Raw genomic sequence first — 17,397 nt, 5'->3', positions numbered from 1 at the left:
CCTACGTAGAGAAGGGAATGACTCTAATTCCTGTGATGGAATCGAGAGAGGTTGAAACTCAAATAAACTCATGTCAGTGGCTGGTTCCCCATTAGCAAGAAATCCCCGTGTTAAGTCATAGCAATCTTGAGGTATGCGGAGTGGTTTGGTGGACACCCCTTGAATCGATGCAAGCTATAGATAAACAGAGAGATAAATCAGAACAAGTTGCGAACGACGTGGTTCTTTGTGTTTCGATACCTTTGTAGAATGGGCAGTTTCACCGAAAAGTCGTAATCTCCACTGATCTGTATCCTGGTGCATCTAGAATGAAAGAACAATTAGAAGACATACAAGCTCACTAACCCTTTGTAAGATAAGTTCTTCAGACCATTGACTGACTTGAGCAATTTGCCTTGGTTTACGCGTATCATTTAGTTGTTCAGGAACAATTGATTGAGAGAGTCCAGTCACATCTCGGTTGATTGGTGGTAATGATGAAGGTGGTATAAACAATTGATGAGTCTCTCCAAATTGATCATTTAGCGTAGTGTTCAACAGAGAAGAATGAATATCATCATTAACAATCATCAAATAGTCATCATGTTGAAGAGATGACTCAATCACACTTCGGAGAATTCCTTCAGGTTTCTCCCAGTCAGCATATGATACAATAAGTTCGATATCATGAGATGAAATTGCAAGTAGACCAATGAGATAGCGGGGTTTCGAAAAAATGGTCACAGATGATCGATTGGATAAGAGTGAGAATGCTGGTGTCTCTTCATTCTCTCGAGTTTGTCCAACAACACTACATCCATAGTATTGGACTGCATGATCCGATAATGTCCGATTGAACAGACTTAGTAGAGGGTTCTTGGTAGGATGTGCGACAGAAAAATGGAAGGATTCTGTCTTTTCCAGAAACATGTACAAATAGCGTAACAATTCAACACTGTTAAATTGATTGAGAATGTGAATAGGTTGATCTGGAGAGAGAACAACTTCCGATTCTGTTGTAGTGGTAATCAGACTAACAGAGACAGAGCGAGTCAATGCATGAAGTGATTGATTACTTAGTCTGGAGATAAAACTGTGATCCAATTCACTCCACTCAAAAACACATTTTTGAGTGATATCTGTTCGAAGAAGCGTGTTGAGAACAGAATCCAGTTCGAAAGCCGTTAGAGAATAGATTGTTTCACATTCAAGCGAAGGAAGATGAGATGAATTGACAGGAACAGGTTTAGAGGAGAAGAAAGAATCTGAAGGATGTTCAATGATGAGACTACTACTAGTTGTTTTGACATGGTACTCATCTTCTGATGACTCTTGGTTCGAAATAATGGAAATAGGAAGTAAAGAAGGTTGAATCCAATATGAACAGCAATCGAACAATCGTGTCCACACAGCAAGATCATTGGAATTGTCGTGTGTGATAATAGAGAGTTCAGAGGATTTGGATGCATTTTGGAGTGCCTCCAGACCCAAATACAAAAATGGGGCTTTTTGTGAATCCGAACGAACAGACAGAACTGGAGCAGAAAAAAGGGAGAAAGAGGGAACCAACCACAGAATGGTCAAAACATCATTTGCCGAAATACTATCCTTCAATTTCATCAATGCATCATAGAACTGTTTGTAATTGATAGGACCCGTTTCTTCGTGATCTGGAATTGAACAGAGGGATTGGATTTCTTGAACATCTGATGGATCATTGACGGACTTCCATTCACCAGGGCTCCGTTTTCCAGGATAGAGGAATGCATAAGAGACTACTGTTGTGATAGCACAGATTCAAAATCCTACCATAATCCTCTTTCTTCATTGCATCAATCATATCGCAACATTTACCCAAGCAATACAGAGAGGAAGCACAGAATGGAGAGTCTTCTTGATTATTCGGTTTCTTCAATGTTCGAGGATCTTCTGATATGATCAGAATTCGTCGAGATCCCGTCATTGGTGAGAAAACTACTCTCGAGAGTGGGTCGAAAAATACATCGGAAATTCGCAGACATCAATTGGGCTGCCCAATACCGAAGAGGATCCGCTGAAACGCTTTTGCTCGGGGTTTGGAACTTCTTTGTTCTTCTCTTTTCAACCAAAGATAGTGAAATAGAAACATCAAATAAGCAACAATGAGTGGCTCTGGAGTAGGTATTAGTCTCTGCATCAGTTACTTGTTTAGTATGATATGGATGCAACAATCTTCTCTCCTGAAGGACGCATCTTTCAGGTTGAGTATGCTTCGAAGGCTGTCGCAGAAGCATCGCAAATACTTAATTGGATAAATAATTGTGTAGAACGTGTGTAGGCGTGAATTGTAAAGATGGAGTTGTACTTGCTGCAGAAAAGACACTGAACTCTCCCTTCATTATGGATGGATCAAATAAACATATTCATATCATTTCTAAGCATATTGGAGCTGTATTTCCTTCTCTGAGAGTGCTGATGGGCTAGGTTGTGGGCGGATATATTCCTGATGGTCGCTATTCGATTGACCGCTCAAGAGACCATTGTATGAAGTTTAAAGAGAACTTTGGCGAAGAAATCCCTCCTAAGGTGCTTGCCGAGAGTATGGGTCAATTTGTACATCAATTCACATGTTACGGTGGTTATCGACCTCTGGGTGTGAATGTATTGTATGCTGGTTACGATCATCGTGACAAACAGTATCATCTCTACCGTATTACTCCTTCTGGACAATGTTTTGTAGAATAAATGGATATTGGTAATCTATAGTGTCATTTCACTGATGCAATTGGAAAGGGTCGTCAAAACTGTAAGGCAGAGATTGAAAAGCACAACTTGATGGAACTGACTGTGGCAGAAGCCCTTCCTTATCTAGCTAAGATGCTTTGTGATCTACATATTGAGTCAAAGAAGCCATACGAAATTGAATTTGGTTATGTTTCGGATTCGACAGATCATCAGTTCATTCGTGTTGACTCAGCAACAAGGTATAGAGTAATCTTTGCCTATGATTTGTAGGGATGAGTTAGTACAGAATGCTGTAAGAGCATTACGAGAAGAGGATACAGGGGCAATGGAAGAAGAGAACTGAGTTGTTATCTTGTTTGATTATCAAATACCACTGGACATCTTTAGTTTATCAGAATGATCCTATTTAATCATCAATGAGTGTTTCAGAACGGGATTCTCTGATCAGAAAACGAAGCGGGAAGAATGAAAAGCGGAAGATCCATCATCATCGGAGTAAATGGTATGATAGTTGGGCCAATCTAAACTGTTTACTTTATTAACATGATTTCTTATGGATTAGACGGATTTATGTTCCTGACCATTATCATCTTTCTGGTTTCGATAAACGAAATAGCCCAGCGATCCGGTATTCCATTATATGTTCAGTGTGATGTTAAGGTTTGAATGTTTGGCAATTGTTGCGGTATCGTGGCGACAAGTTTAAAATATATAAGTATCAAGGTACACTGTGGAGGACTATATATTTTTACGTATTCCTTTTGTTTTCCGGTGCTCTTGGTTATGTTAATCAGTTTTCAGTAGGAAGGATTCTCAATCAACGCACTCCATACAAGAAGTTTGTATCATGGAGGTTCTTATTTTTGTACTGGAGTTTGCTTCTTCTGATTCTCTTATGGACGGCGAATTCGTTTCATTATCTCAACTATCGCGATGCTGATCAACATTTCTTGTCACGATATCCGTGGAAATCTCTCTTCATTATATCTAGTACGTTACTGGAACTGTTCTTCACACTGACAGTATTATACTGTTTTCTCCTTACTCATAGGTTCTCTTTTGCACCCGAAACACTATATTTCAGTACATTTATCAAGCTCCCTTTGTAAGAACTGCCGTCTTTTTTCACATAGACTTCATTTGTTGCAATTCACAGGCGTCTTGGTACTATAACGTTCTATATGGTAAGTAAAATGAGTTTCTCTTCATTAGACTGTTGCTCATGTCTTGTTTATCTTGATTCACATGATCATTAAGGATCATCCTGATTCCCATATTTCTTACATATGGGAGTTCTTTCAACATCCATCTTTTGACAAAACAACCAATCAACTTCTTCGTAGTTTGCCTCTTATCCTTCTTTTATCGTCATCCATGTTACCATGGGTTCGTAAGTATTGGTACGAGGTCTTCTATCTAATCCATCGAGTCGTGATTCTTCTGAGTTTCCTCTTTCTCTTTGATCATGCCCACAGGCTCATCCTTATTTTCCGACTCCCTCTGGTTCTGTATGTAACTGATCTTCTCATCCGAAGCTTTTCGTTATTGACTCGGTCATCCAACATCGTATCTTGTCGTTGTGAACGAGATATCATTATTCTGGATATTGCCATGCGAAACCGATTCTTACCACGACGACCATTTGGACGTCTTGTTGGAGCTGTGATTCATCTCACTGTTCCCAGTATCTCGATCGTTCAATCCCACCCACTTTCTGTTGCTTATAGTCGCAATAATCATCTCATATGCTATGTGAAGGTGGTGGGAGAGTCATCGTCATGGACTCATCATTTAGCCAAGCTAGTTTCGAAACCATGTCCGATCCGAGTTTTCATTGAGGGACCTTATTGCATGGAGCATAATCGTGAGATTGCTGAACAAGGAATTCCTATGGCTGTATCAACCTATGACCTCCTTCATGTGGCAACACCTACTGTAGATGTGGAGTATATGTCTCATGTTCAACAGACATATGGATCAAATGTGTTGTTTGTGGCAGGTGGTGTCGGTTTCGCTGGGATTTCTTCTTATATTCTGGATTTGATGCATTCTTTGGAACGATCACCAGAAACCGAATTGTATCATATGACAGTTACTGTGATTGTAGTAGTGGCAGAACCAGAACATCTTGTGGCAATGCGACCTGTATTGAGTCGCTGTCAGCAGTCACCATTTGTGCGTACACATTTCTATTGCACCTATCGTAGTGATCCTGTGACAGCGGCCACACTCCCTCGACAGAAGGATGCTTGTGAGATTCCTGTAGAGAAGGTGGCATTGAGTGGACTTGAGACGTTGAACGAAGACGAGGATGATCATATGCTTGTTTCACTACGATATACATTGGGTCGTCCTGTGCTAAAGGATCTTCTTCAAACCATTCCGTACCAACCATTAACCGTCTTCTGTTGTGGTCCTGAGAGTCTTACAGACACTCTGTTTGATACCTTGATGAATGAGAATCGTATGTTCTCTTTCCATAGTGAAGTCTTTGATCTATAAGAACTGTTTTAATCAAACACTTTAAGAATCATTATCAAACCAGCAACAATTAGTATCAGCTAAGAAAGAAGCTATCCATTGTACATTGTATGATCGATTTGTAGAATCTTTCATCAATTCCTTTAATAAGTCATATAAATCACGTTTTGTCTGAATTAGATCAAACTTTTTGGCTCCATAGATTCGTTGAATTTCGGCAATAATTGGAGTAAGGAAACGCTTTCGGGTATTCACAAACCTACAAATTATCTATCAGTAAAGTATCTACCAATTTGCTATTTGATCTTCACGGAGATTAGTTTCCATTGCTAACATTCGTTTCGTTGTAGCACATGGATATGGGTTGAAGAAATGAACAGGATTCGTTAACCATTTCATTAACAGTGTTTTGGCCCACTTCGAATGATTAGGTCGTTTTAACGACTATGGATCAGGAGTTTCATTAATGTGTACTTTCAAAGGGCTATTCAATCCGTCTGTTTCTTCATCATCTCCTTGTCCATTTGAACGATCATCCTTTCTCGAAGAAACTGCTGCTCCTCTTGGAACAACCTTCTTTTCGATTCGTGGACGCTTATTGAGAGCCATGAAATCATTGGCTGTGGAGAAGCAAATGTGCATTGTACCATCCTAGACTTATCACTCTCACCTGATATCTACCGGAAAAATACAATAGAATGAATAGACCACTGGAGGTAATGAAGACGAAGGAACAGCTGTGTTCGGAGGATAGATTTGATAGACAGGAGAAGGGTGGTCTCGGCGTTTCCGTTTGGGTATTTCTGGAGTTGTTGGGAGCCATTTCACTTGAGGATAGCAGACCGAAGACACTGCTGTCGGGAATGCCATACTCTGAGGAATAAGAGGAGAAACAGGAACATCTGTAGTGGGTTCACGAGATCTACATAAGAGTAATGGCATGTCTCTACTTATTCTCAGTGGGATTCAAAAGACCAGGAACAGCAACATAAGGAGAAAGAGAAGAAGCAGCTGCAACCACCGAGTCTTCGGATTCAGATCCTGCTTTTAGTAAAGATTCAAACGTAGGCACAGTAGATTCATCACTATCTCCTTCTTGGGCTTTTTTCATCTTACGTCGCTTGGCAGAACGACTCGCTGGAGTAGTTACACATTCTGCTGTCGAGATGTGAATATGCCGTGTATTGTATCGATGATTTCCACCTGAAGTCTCCATCGTATTCTCAAGAGTAGTAGAATCTTCAGCACGGTGTTCTTCAGAAGTACGACCTTCCAATCCAGAATTCTCTACATGTCCTTCAGAATTGGGATGAGTTCCAGAGGTGCGAACTTCAGTACTAGGACCTTCAGGAGTATGATCTTCACCAGGCTCATCCGAAGCAAGCTCTGTAGTAAGAGACGATCCTGTTGAAGGCATTGAACGAATTCCCATTAACATTGAGACGAGACTGGACTGATCATTCTGTAAATCGGTTATTCCTTTGATTGATTGTGATTCTGTTCCTGACACACTATGCTCAGTAGAATATACTTCTGTAACTGGACGGTCCAAAGCAGCAAAAGGATCCTTCTCTGTAGAAGTTGTATTGAAGTTCACAACAGCATGTTCTCCATGGTACTTCAATGCAGCTCGATCATATTCTAAGGCTGCTTCTTCCTTTGTATCAAACGAACCCAAGTAGTATTTTTTTCCTTGATGTTGAATCTGGGCATTCCATCGACCTACAAATCACACAAAATAAAGATGATTCACCTGATTTCTCGTAGATGCCACGATATCGTCTTTCACCTGCTAGAAATCACTCCCAGCATATCTAAATTACTCGTGATATCATTTGGAGAGTGTTTAGAGTTTCGTCTCCACATCGATAATAGTAGCTGGACATCTCGGTCATCACTACTAATAGTATCTGTATCCTCTTTCTTAATAGGAAGAATCGGTCGCAGAGGTTTAGCAGCATTTGATGATGATTGAACGGTCTCCGCATTATCTTCGCCCTCTTAGGATCAAAATTTGGAAAATAAGCGTACTCTCTATAGAACTGACCTCATCAAGATTCTGGGTAGAAGACTTCTGGTCATCTATATCATCCTTCAAGATAAGAAAACACTTGTTCCACATACCGATTTAGAAACTTGCTCCGATTTGGATTCCATGGTTACTTCGTCTAGATTCTCTACATTATGGTAAAATACAAACAACTGAGAAGAATCCATTCCTTACCATTTCTATCTACTTGACATGAAACTTCCGTTGAAATGTCAATGCCCTCAGTACATGAGGGGAGAGCAGCAGCTTCTTCTTCCTTCGCTTGATTTTCTTTCTTTATCTCACATAGAGATAGAGTTTCCATTAATTACTATCAAAATTCGCAAAGGGAGAAAACGAGACTTGATTTCTACCGAGAAATATTGGTTTGAAGATGACTTTGACTGATTGAACGGATGACAAAGAATAGATGCTATATATAGGAAGAAGATCGATTAAGCTAATCCCATTAAGAATATAATAGGGCCCATAAATTATGATAGGTACCGATTATGAAGAGTCATTTCGATTGAATAGCTAACAAACACGACAATTCTACTCCATTTCAACTACTTTGGTTGATATATCACTCTCATCAACCTGTTTCACTGATTTTGATACAGAAGGAACTGTTACAGGAGCAACTGGAAGAGCCATACCTTTTTCTGCATCAGTAGCAATATCTGCATCCAGTGCACTCATGTAATCATCCAGATCCACATCGTCATCGATAAAGTCCTCATCGACGGCATCAATTTCTTTAAGATAGTCATCCAAATTTTCAATTCGATCATGCAATTCTTCAGGACTTAGAGAATCGATTTGCTAAATATTACGGTTTTCGAAGAACGTACAGATGTAATTGATCCTAGACTCGTAGATAACTGCTTGAGTACGGCCACCATCTCATTATCTTCTCGACCAGTTTGGATCGAATGCAACTATTCATTACAGAATTCATGAACTGTCACATTCTGACTCATAACATCTATTCGTTTACGAAGGATATCTGCAGACTCTTTGTGATGTCTTCATCACTATCACACAACAATCCCTACTTGTATTGAAGCAAATACGTTTTAGATTTCTCCTAGATGTAAAATAGGGTGTCTATTTGTACTGAATCCTTCCGAAGTGCTGCTTCCTTCGCTTTTTGATAGCACTCTGCTTTCATCTTATCTTTCTACGCTTAACAGTATTGCAAGAACTGACTTCTTTCACCAACAGACGTGCCTTGTGAATGAGTCCTCGAGTATCAGCAATCGCTTTCATAACAGTATCTACAGTTGCTTCTTCCTTCTTTCCAACAACACTTAGAGCTGTTTTCACATTGGTATCCAAACGGTCTACTTCTGCTGAATATGTTGTTTGGAATGTCTGTAATGTAGTCTTCTCCTCTTCTGTCAGTTTATTAGCCTTCTTCTTGAGGATAGGTTCAACGGTGGCTAAATCCGTTTTATAATTAATCTAATGATGATACAAATAAGAGAGAAACACCTCTCTCGACTGGCTGGATCCCATTTGTAGTAAGTATTGTTAGTGAAGATTTTGCAGATGCGAAAACCATCATTCATGCATATCAACAAACATAATCATTTAAACCCAACTGTCTTTAAGAAAGAAGAGCCTGCTCTCACAAGTCGACGAACTGGATTTGTAATAGAACCATAGAGGCGTTGGATTACAATGACTACAACGGTAATTACGAGAAAGATGATTGCAAAATATAAGAAGCGTTTCTCAAATTCTTCGCGTTTCTATTCATGATATAAATATCCATAAGCAAACTTTCATTTGTTTAATTACAGTCGATGAATGATTCATCGTATTGGAATAGTCATGGAGTACAGCATTTGTTTTCTATATCACACAGATCATGAAATACGAACATGAATTGAAGAATTGTCTTGTTCAAGTACTGTTCCACTGTTCAACATCTTTTCCTCATTTTGGCTTAGTAGTTGCATTGTGTGACGCAAAGAATTTGTTATTTCTGATGATACTCTATGATGGAAGGGGTAAATGACACCAACTGTTTTGAATCCATCACCTTTACCCGTTCACTCGATTCTATGGGTCACTCTGAACACAAAATTCAACTCTGTAGTAATAGATCTCTCTCTGTTCGTATCTGTTCATTCTTCCTTCTTTGTTGAATAGTACTCCATGCTTTTCGGCTCTAGCTATTCAATCCAACTTCTGTTGCTACTCGTAAACGGAAATCTCTCAGAGCACTTCGGAATGATTCGATTTCGGGTAACTCAATTTCATAAAACTAAGGATCACTCCATTTCAAAGATATTACATCAATACAGTCATTAATAGTATCTTCCATTTCTTTTTCCATTTGGCATACTCTATCATGCTGTTCATCAATCTGGGTGTAACCATTAATGCACCTCTCACTTGTACATTCCCTTCCACTGTTGTTTCTAGTTTATGGATTTCAGTAGAGAGTTGATGCTTTAAGTTTGCCAACTGTTCAATATGATCCATTTGAAAAAAAGGATTTACGAACAGAAAACGAATAAACGAACAAACAGAGAAGAAAGACTCACTAAATACAAAATTGAATGAATAGGTAAATGAAAGATCGAGGTCAGTGGGACTCTGTGCTTCATGGAACTTGAACTCTGACTCATCGACCAACGAGAAGGAAAAGTGGACAGTAGAGGGATATGACGTGTCAATCTCTTCACTAGAACACTCCGAAAAATGGAATGTGGCAGGTTGAAGCGACTGATCCAATGTGGGTTGTTGAGCAATACTCTCTTCAGAGAAGTTAGTTGCTTTCAAAGACTGTATCAAGTTCGGCAAATCCCTCTTTCCCTTTCCCTTTCCCAATACACCATTTCGCATACACGCACAATTCAAATACTTCGATGTAGGTAAACGAATGTTATCGTTCTTGGGAACTTTGGGTTCAGTAGTAATATTGTCCACCAAAGGAAGTGAAAAGAGCTCTTTGGTAACAAAACTACCAGCATAATTCGGATACCTATGTATACGGAAACGATTTTGATACAAAAGTCCTTTATCAGTTGAGATTGGTTGAATCTGTAGACCCAATAATCGCATTCTACTAATTACATTCAATATGCTCTTGTACTGGGCTTCATCTCGCTTCTTTAGGATTGGGAGTAGCCTTGCAATAACCATATTTAGTAATTCACTTTTCGTCATCATATTTTCTTTTTGATAGCCGTACAATTTGTTGTACAAATTCTGAACACTCATTGTTGAAAGACTGAAGATATCAGTTCCATTGACTAGAATCCTGCTTGAACTTAATGTATCCATAGTCAAACAAGAAATAACGGAAGCTTAGTATGTTCAGAAACAATTCGTGATGAAAGTGAACAAACAATGAACTTTTCCGAATGCGATTGACTCTGTAAATACTGTCGTACGGCTTCAAATGGGTCCTCTTTCACTTGATTTGTGAGAACAACATTCTTTTCCTTATAATAACATCAAATCACTCACATGGTATCGTTGCATTTCAGAGTATAGTAATTCATTCTGCTTATGTTGTGATTTGGGAGAACCTTTTTGTTTTTTCTAACCATTATTCCTATAACATTTACTTGCAATTTTCTTTCCATTTTCCATTTTAGTTTCCGTCTTCTTCTCAAGTTCCGCTCTATTGTCGATTGTATCGAATAGACTCACTTTAATTGTTCTCCAAGTATCTGCTTATCCAAATGAGATAATATATTCTCTCCCTTCTTATTCATCACATGCAATTTCGTTGCCAGTCGTTTTCGCTGACCTCTATTGTTCAGTTCGTTGATACATATCTACCGGGAGAGTTTAGTTGTGGGATTGATCAATGTGTTCGTCTTAGGACTTGGTGCTTTCTCTACATATAATTTAATAGCCATGGAATATAACGTTTTCCTGACTTCTCTCTCAACTTCTTGCGAACCATAGCTAGAGGATTTTGAACAAACAAAAGAAGGAAGAACAACGCCCATTGCAGAAGGCTCAATCGAATTCAGCTTCCAATTGTAGAAGTAATAGTGGAGAGTGCCATCTCCTCTGGCAAACTTCAAATTCTCGAAAGTCTGTGCATTGTTCATGACTTCAAGAGCATTAAATACATCTCCACCTTCACTCTTGGCAGCCACAAGAGCATTCTCCATCAGCACCTTCAAATCTGTTTTCATGGCAGCATAGTAATAACAGTACGTAGCGGTAAATGAGTTGTATTTGGGATTATTCATCACTGTTGACTGAATGTGGAAGAATGAGATGAAGTCAGTAATGTGATGTGTCTGTGGGTCTTCTACCACATAGCTACCCACTACATCCTTGCGAGGTAGCAAGAAATGACGCGCTTCTTCTTCTGTGAATTCAGGATATACGGCAAACTGTTTCATGTACTCCTTCATCAATGTCAGAACCTGAGGAATATCCTTCGAACATGTCTGACGGAAGCCCGGAATTGTAAATGCCTATTATTCATCCCCTACTACAGTCCTACTTCGGGAAGACGCAAGAAACGAATATAACCTGCCATTGTGAGACGAGCAGGAATACGAGCAAAATCAATCTCTACGAGCTTCTTGGGGTTCAATGAACGGTGGAAATAAACAGCCTTGGTAATAGGAGTGGGAATCGATACTCCCGCAGTGTATATGGCTTGCCATCCATCATTTCGATTCACACGACGAGTAATCTCCTTGATAAGGACAGGAGCGAGACGCTTGCTGCGGATTCTCTTATGGACGCAGAGGAAATTCACCTGTTTCTCACAATGTCGCCTCCTCTCCTACCTCGACCATGGGAACTACGCTCTCACGCACATGGATCTTCTGAGGCACTGCTGAAATGAATCCCAGAAGTACTCCCGACTTTGATGAACGTACACCAATATGGTATTCTTTCTTGTATCCGGGAGGCATGAGGGCCCTGCAAATAAGAACCTAAACCAAATGTCATACCACCGAAGCATTTCCGTACTGTAAGCAAAACGGAATTGCGCTCCGTCGTCTTCGACGTAGTTCTCCAGCAGAAGAGTATAGACATCATTAATCTAGATGATTAAAAGTGGAATGAAGACATACCTCCTTCTCGTCATTGAGATCGATATCAACCCACTTGAAACCAGTTGGAAGTTTATAGGGTTCTGCACGAATCTGAGCAGGAGTCTTGATTTCATCAATGGGGCCTTCTTCACCTTTCTTATCTACGAGTCACCTCGTTCCCAACAGAGTCAACCCTCTTGAGGAACAGGTTGTGTATTCCAAAATTTATGTTCCTGAGGTTCTTTCAACAGTTCCATAACAAGTATTTGACAACAAACACACACTACTAATCATGTTACAATTACAACAATTATTCGGTGCCTCCAGTAGTTGAGTACTTGGAGATAGACTTGCTTCCCTCAGACATGGCGTGCTTGGCAAGTTCACCAGGAAGAAGCAAACGAACAGCAGTTTGAATCTCAGCTCCAGTCAAGGTCGCCTTGTTGTTGTAACGAGCCAGATTGATTGCCTCATCAGCAAGTCTCTCGAAGATATCGTTTACAAACGAATTCATAATAGCCATAGCACGTTTGCTAATACCCACATCAGGGTGGACTTGCTTCAACACACGATAGATGTACGAAGAATAGGTCTCAAGTCTTCTTCTCTTACGATGAGCGAAGTCTCCTTTTGCCTTCGTTCCCTTTGCACTTTTGCTTGGTGCTTTTGCCATTTCTACAAAGCGTTAAATTCTAGTTCACTGTGCCGAATCCATTAGAAATATGAACATACGATCACTTACCTCTACTCACTAAAAAGAATGTGACATCCAAATCTGTGAAAGAAAGAAGCTACCAGATTATTGGATAAATTCTAATTTTCAGAATAATGTTTATCAAATCATTTAATTTGATTCCACCTGATTGGTTCAACGGAATTCGTACTCCTTTTCAAACGACAACAACCATTTTTTCTTTGTATTAATCTATAATGGCTGGAAAAGGAAAAGGTGGACGTGGTAAGAGTGAAGGAAAGACCCAGAGCCGAAGCTCTCGTGCTGGAATTACTTTCCCTGTGGGTCGTATTGCTCGTTACATGCGTGATATGAGAGTCGCTGACCGTATTGGTGCTGGCGCTCCTGTGTATCTGGCTGCTGTTCTTGAATACTTGACTGCTGAAATTCTGGAGTTGGCTGGAAACGTGGCTCAGGAGGGAAAGAAGAACCGTGTGATTCCTCGTCATATTCAGTTGGCTGTTCGTAACGATGAGGAGTTGAATGCTCTTCTTGGAAACGTCACAATTGCTTCTGGAGGTGTGATGCCTTTCGTACACTCGGAGTTGCTTCCTGAGAAGAAGGAAGGTGAGGAAGAGGATGACGAGAAGGAAGATAAGGAGGATGATAAAGAGGACGCTGAACCTTCGCAAGCTTATTAATCCAGGGATTTGTAAATTCCATGAAGTGTTTGTTGCAAACATTTGAAATGACTAGGCACTCCAGATCTTCACAAGTCGATCCTTCCCTCCAGAAGCAACACGCGGACCATACGGACTCCAATCAAGACCGTAAACTTCATCTAAATGACCTGATAATGTATAAAGAGCTTTCTTTCCCAGAGGTTTCCAAATCTTCACCGTCGAGTCTCGAGAAGCCGAAGCAACAAATCGGGAATCAGGTGACCAGGTGATTTGATAAACGGCACCCACATGTCCATGCAGAGTGTTCAGCAATCTACTTCTTATCTACCCGACACATTCCAACTTGCCAGTAACACCATCCCAGATCTTCACCTTCTTATCGAACGAGGCCGAAGCAATATACCTACCATCTGGTGAAAACTGGATATGATTAACGAGTTGCTGATGTCCTGTTAGTCGAGCAATCGGCTGTTTCGAGGTTGTTGGCTCCCATAAGAATAATGTAAAGTCATCTGAACACGAACAAAGGCGCTCAGGTCCATTCTTTTTCATTTCGGCGTATTTCTTCTTCGCACACTCGACCATTTCTTCGTCTGAAGTAAAAGTCTTCTTTTCCCAATCGAAGCCGCCACATCGTAGAATGTAATCAGTATTGAGAGAAAGGGCATTAATACGATGTGCATGTCCCACAAGAGTTCGAACAAGCTTTCCATTGGGCCCTTCTAACCCCCAGACACGAATTGTACGATCTCGTGAGGCTGTATAGATCAGGTTCTCACCACTCCACTTGCAACACTCGATGGAATCCGAATGACCCGAAATAGTCATTTCTTTACGACGAGACAGAACATTCCATACAACTACAGTACCATCACGTGAAGAAGAGGCAAGTCGATCACATTTTCCATTTAGATGAAGCGGTTCCCAACTGAGACTCGTCACCCACTGACGGTGGCCTGAGAGCTTACAAATCATCTCACCATTCTTCGTATTCCATATGATTACATCACCATTCTTATCGCCACTTGCATACATGCGACCAGTTGGTGACCATGCTGTACACAGAACATGATTTCTATTCATGAAAACCCGACGGAAACAACTACTTGTGACCAGTACACGTCTTGATAGGAGTACAAGTTGAAACATCCCAAAAACGAACAGTCATGTCTCCTCCTCCAGTACCCAAAACTGTTCCGTCTGGACTAAAACTAACATGGAGAATAGCTTCCGTATGTCCAGGGATGCTGTCAGTGCAGCGAGTGACCGGATTGACTCTATAAACAGAAAGTGGTCTGTATTGGATGACAGCCACTCCTTCCGTCGTTTGGCCCTATATATCACGAAATAAAGAAAGACAAGAACCATTTCTCGTAAAGTCTCTCCAACAGACGCAGCAATCTCATTTTCACCAATATAAAATGCAAATGGGATGGGTTCTTCGGATTCAATCAACTGGTTAAGTAATTCCTCAAGTTGACTTGGAGTTGAATCACTGGGAATATCGATTTGAGGTCCCTTTCGTTCACCCTATAAAGTTAGTAACACTCATTCACCTTTACATCAGCCGTCTGAAATTGAACAATCACTGAGGTGACTTCCTTTGCCTTCTTCTCCTCCTCCTGGATCTTTCTCATTTTCTCTTTATAGGAACTCATCTTTAGGTTGTTTATCGTTTTTGGCAACTGTTAATTCCCGTGGGATGTGATTCCTAAGAAAGGAAGAAGACAATATGTACTAAACTAGTCTGCTAGAAGACGTAAACAGATCTATTTTACTGTTGGAAACATGATGGGACATACCATGAGTTCAAAACGATGAAGTTCAGTATCTGTTTTAATATTTCGTCTATTACAACTGCCAGAATCATGGTTTCACTGGTTTGTTATTCTGGTGACAATAGTGTTCGGAAAACCAAATAGATTAGGATATTATTAAAACCATGTAAGTTTGAGATCGTTCCAATTCACAATCATCTTGTACTAAATGCCAAACTGGCTCGTGAAGATTTCATTTTGAAGTCGAAGTATAGAATACTTTATTGAAATTGCTTCGAATGGCTAATCAGCGCATCTATGGCTTTGACTATGGAAAGGGGTTGGCAATTTTAGGGATGTTGCTTGCCCACACATTCGAGGCTGGAATTTGTGATTGGAACCACGACGTTGAAATGCACTACCTCCAGAGGATTCCTAAATGGGTAATCGTTATTGTATCTCCTTTTGCACTTGTATGCATGATGGGCCTATTTTTCACGTTTATTACTTCAATTACGTGCACGATATCAATTATGAGAATTGAAAAGAAGGGAAAGAAAGCAGCCATGGCTTACTTTCTCTACCGCTTCATGTTTGGAATTGTACTGAAAGGTGTTGAACTTGTTCTCATTACCTGGTGGTCTGAATATGGAATATTTGACAAAATGATGATTTCATTTCCTCAGACCATTATCGATGGAAAAGGAGGTACACTAGACTCCATTGGAGCTTGTGGTTTTCTTGTTCCCCTCATTGTATACTATGTACGGAAATTGCCTTTTGCGAAGAAATGGGGTGTACAAGTCACCATTATTTCTGTGCTTGCTGTTCTTCTCCTCCTTTTTTATCTGAATATTGCAGACTGGGCTATGCTAGGTTCAGCTTGGTTTTCCAAATATCGTTTTAACTTCATTGCTATGATATTATCGAAAGTGGGATCTGGGCCTTTTATGCTCGCTCAGTGTGTCCCTTTTGGTCTGGTTGGCGGTTGTATTGGCATCATCATGATGAACACTAAGCAGTGGAAATATCTTTGGATTTATGCCGGAAGCATCGGAGGTGTTGCAGTAGTTACAGCCTTGTTCTTCCTCTTCACACAAGAGGATCCCTTCAGTGCTGTAATGGCCGAGAGAAAACCATGTTTTGTTCGCTTTCTTGAATTGTGTGTGGAGGTGATTGTGATTGTCATCGCTGTGTACTTATCCGACTGTGAACAGCGTAGTCTCCTCTCCCGTTACAATTTCAATAAGCAAGTTACCTTCCTTCGAAGAATCTCTGTTGTATCCTTGTCCTGCTTTATCTTTGAAAAGTGGGTCAGCAATCAGCTCCGAAAGGTGTTTGCAATCTTTGTTGGGGAGCCATATGATAGTAACACGTTAGAATCTCTGTGGTCATTCTGGGCAGTAGGAATCTTCATGATTGTTAACTTTGTTGTGGATCTTTATATCATCAAATTCTGGGAAGGAATTCAATTCCGTTTCAGTTGTGAACATATTATTGCAGCTATTTTGTCTTTCATTTTCAATAAGAAGGAGGAGGTTGATTGGGCTGCAAGTAATAAGAAGATTATTTATGGACCTGTGATTGAATTGGAGAAGGCCATTTTGGAGAGTTCGGAGGATGCAGATAAGTTGAAGAAGCAGGGACTGACATCTGAAATTGAAATGGTGGAAACTCTAACAGCGGATCCTGAAGTTGGAACAAGTGAGAATCGTCGAAAGCATGTTGGTGATAAGCAAGAAGCAGAATTGATGTCAACGTTGATTGAGCTTAGAGGAGAACAGAAGGAAAAATTGTAGTTGCTCTTTTTTGTGTTTTCTGAGTCAAATATTAACAGTCAGAAACTAATATCCCGAAGAGGAAGTCGATATTTAACAGGAGATTCATTCCCGTTATTGGCATATATCTTGAAACGAATGAGAGAATCCTGTGATCATAAGGTATCATTTCTTGAACACTTCCATTCGAATGCAACAAACATATTCTTCAAGACCAATTGTGTAGACATAAGAAAGAGTGAACTGTCAATTCTCAGTCTCTA

The 17,397-nt window shown here is 40.1% G+C and overlaps 8 protein-coding genes across 8 annotated transcripts; 4 read left to right on the top strand and 4 right to left on the bottom strand.

The window, feature by feature from the left end:
- Positions 1-2,176: 2,176 nt before the first annotated feature.
- JH06_0630 (proteasome subunit alpha type-3) lies at positions 2,177-3,046 on the top strand (the record flags this gene model as incomplete). The annotated part of the gene is given in 5 exon segments (XM_014674234.1): positions 2,177-2,279; positions 2,297-2,409; positions 2,443-2,694; positions 2,725-2,942; positions 2,974-3,046. 5 exon segments carry the CDS (start codon positions 2,177-2,179, stop codon positions 3,044-3,046), a joined length of 759 nt encoding a protein of 252 aa, XP_014529720.1.
- Positions 3,047-4,077: 1,031 nt separating this feature from the next.
- On the top strand, positions 4,078-5,205 carry JH06_0629 (ferric reductase; the record flags this gene model as incomplete). Its single annotated transcript, XM_014674233.1, has 1 exon — positions 4,078-5,205. The coding sequence occupies one exon, from the start codon at positions 4,078-4,080 to the stop codon at positions 5,203-5,205; it is 1,128 nt and encodes a 375-aa protein (XP_014529719.1).
- Positions 5,206-5,226: 21 nt separating this feature from the next.
- Positions 5,227-7,538, bottom strand: JH06_0628 (hypothetical protein; the record flags this gene model as incomplete). Its single annotated transcript, XM_014674232.1, has 10 exons — positions 5,227-5,443; positions 5,474-5,628; positions 5,659-5,835; positions 5,866-6,106; positions 6,135-6,906; positions 6,938-6,976; positions 7,008-7,184; positions 7,216-7,266; positions 7,296-7,361; positions 7,388-7,538. The coding sequence occupies 10 exons, from the start codon at positions 7,536-7,538 to the stop codon at positions 5,227-5,229; spliced, it is 2,046 nt and encodes a 681-aa protein (XP_014529718.1).
- A 230-nt stretch (positions 7,539-7,768) lies between these two features.
- JH06_0627 (hypothetical protein) lies at positions 7,769-8,734 on the bottom strand (the record flags this gene model as incomplete). Its single annotated transcript, XM_014674231.1, is given in 7 exon segments — positions 7,769-8,038; positions 8,050-8,154; positions 8,179-8,242; positions 8,272-8,303; positions 8,334-8,396; positions 8,408-8,680; positions 8,711-8,734. The coding sequence occupies 7 exon segments, from the start codon at positions 8,732-8,734 to the stop codon at positions 7,769-7,771; spliced, it is 831 nt and encodes a 276-aa protein (XP_014529717.1).
- A 2,147-nt stretch (positions 8,735-10,881) lies between these two features.
- Positions 10,882-12,916, bottom strand: JH06_0626 (glycylpeptide n-tetradecanoyltransferase 1-like protein; the record flags this gene model as incomplete). The annotated part of the gene is given in 9 exon segments (XM_014674230.1): positions 10,882-10,987; positions 11,018-11,670; positions 11,700-11,960; positions 11,992-12,127; positions 12,163-12,251; positions 12,283-12,404; positions 12,437-12,526; positions 12,549-12,580; positions 12,594-12,916. 9 exon segments carry the CDS (start codon positions 12,914-12,916, stop codon positions 10,882-10,884), a joined length of 1,812 nt encoding a protein of 603 aa, XP_014529716.1.
- A 257-nt stretch (positions 12,917-13,173) lies between these two features.
- Positions 13,174-13,617, top strand: JH06_0625 (histone H2A; the record flags this gene model as incomplete). Its single annotated transcript, XM_014674229.1, has 1 exon — positions 13,174-13,617. The coding sequence occupies one exon, from the start codon at positions 13,174-13,176 to the stop codon at positions 13,615-13,617; it is 444 nt and encodes a 147-aa protein (XP_014529715.1).
- A 51-nt stretch (positions 13,618-13,668) lies between these two features.
- On the bottom strand, positions 13,669-15,257 carry JH06_2435 (hypothetical protein; the record flags this gene model as incomplete). Its single annotated transcript, XM_014674257.1, is given in 5 exon segments — positions 13,669-13,912; positions 13,928-14,674; positions 14,706-14,932; positions 14,965-15,129; positions 15,156-15,257. The coding sequence occupies 5 exon segments, from the start codon at positions 15,255-15,257 to the stop codon at positions 13,669-13,671; spliced, it is 1,485 nt and encodes a 494-aa protein (XP_014529743.1).
- Positions 15,258-15,655: 398 nt separating this feature from the next.
- On the top strand, positions 15,656-17,155 carry JH06_2436 (hypothetical protein; the record flags this gene model as incomplete). The annotated part of the gene is made up of 1 exon (XM_014674258.1): positions 15,656-17,155. One exon carries the CDS (start codon positions 15,656-15,658, stop codon positions 17,153-17,155), a length of 1,500 nt encoding a protein of 499 aa, XP_014529744.1.
- Positions 17,156-17,397: the final 242 nt, after the last annotated feature.

This window comes from Blastocystis sp. subtype 4 (assembly GCF_000743755.1).
Source record: "Blastocystis sp. subtype 4 strain WR1 chromosome Unknown seqid_0013, whole genome shotgun sequence".
In the NCBI taxonomy this organism is placed as follows: domain Eukaryota; class Bigyra; order Opalinata; family Blastocystidae; genus Blastocystis; species Blastocystis sp. subtype 4.
Note: the sequence above shows the minus strand (reverse complement) of the source record. Positions and strands in the feature narration are given on the sequence as shown.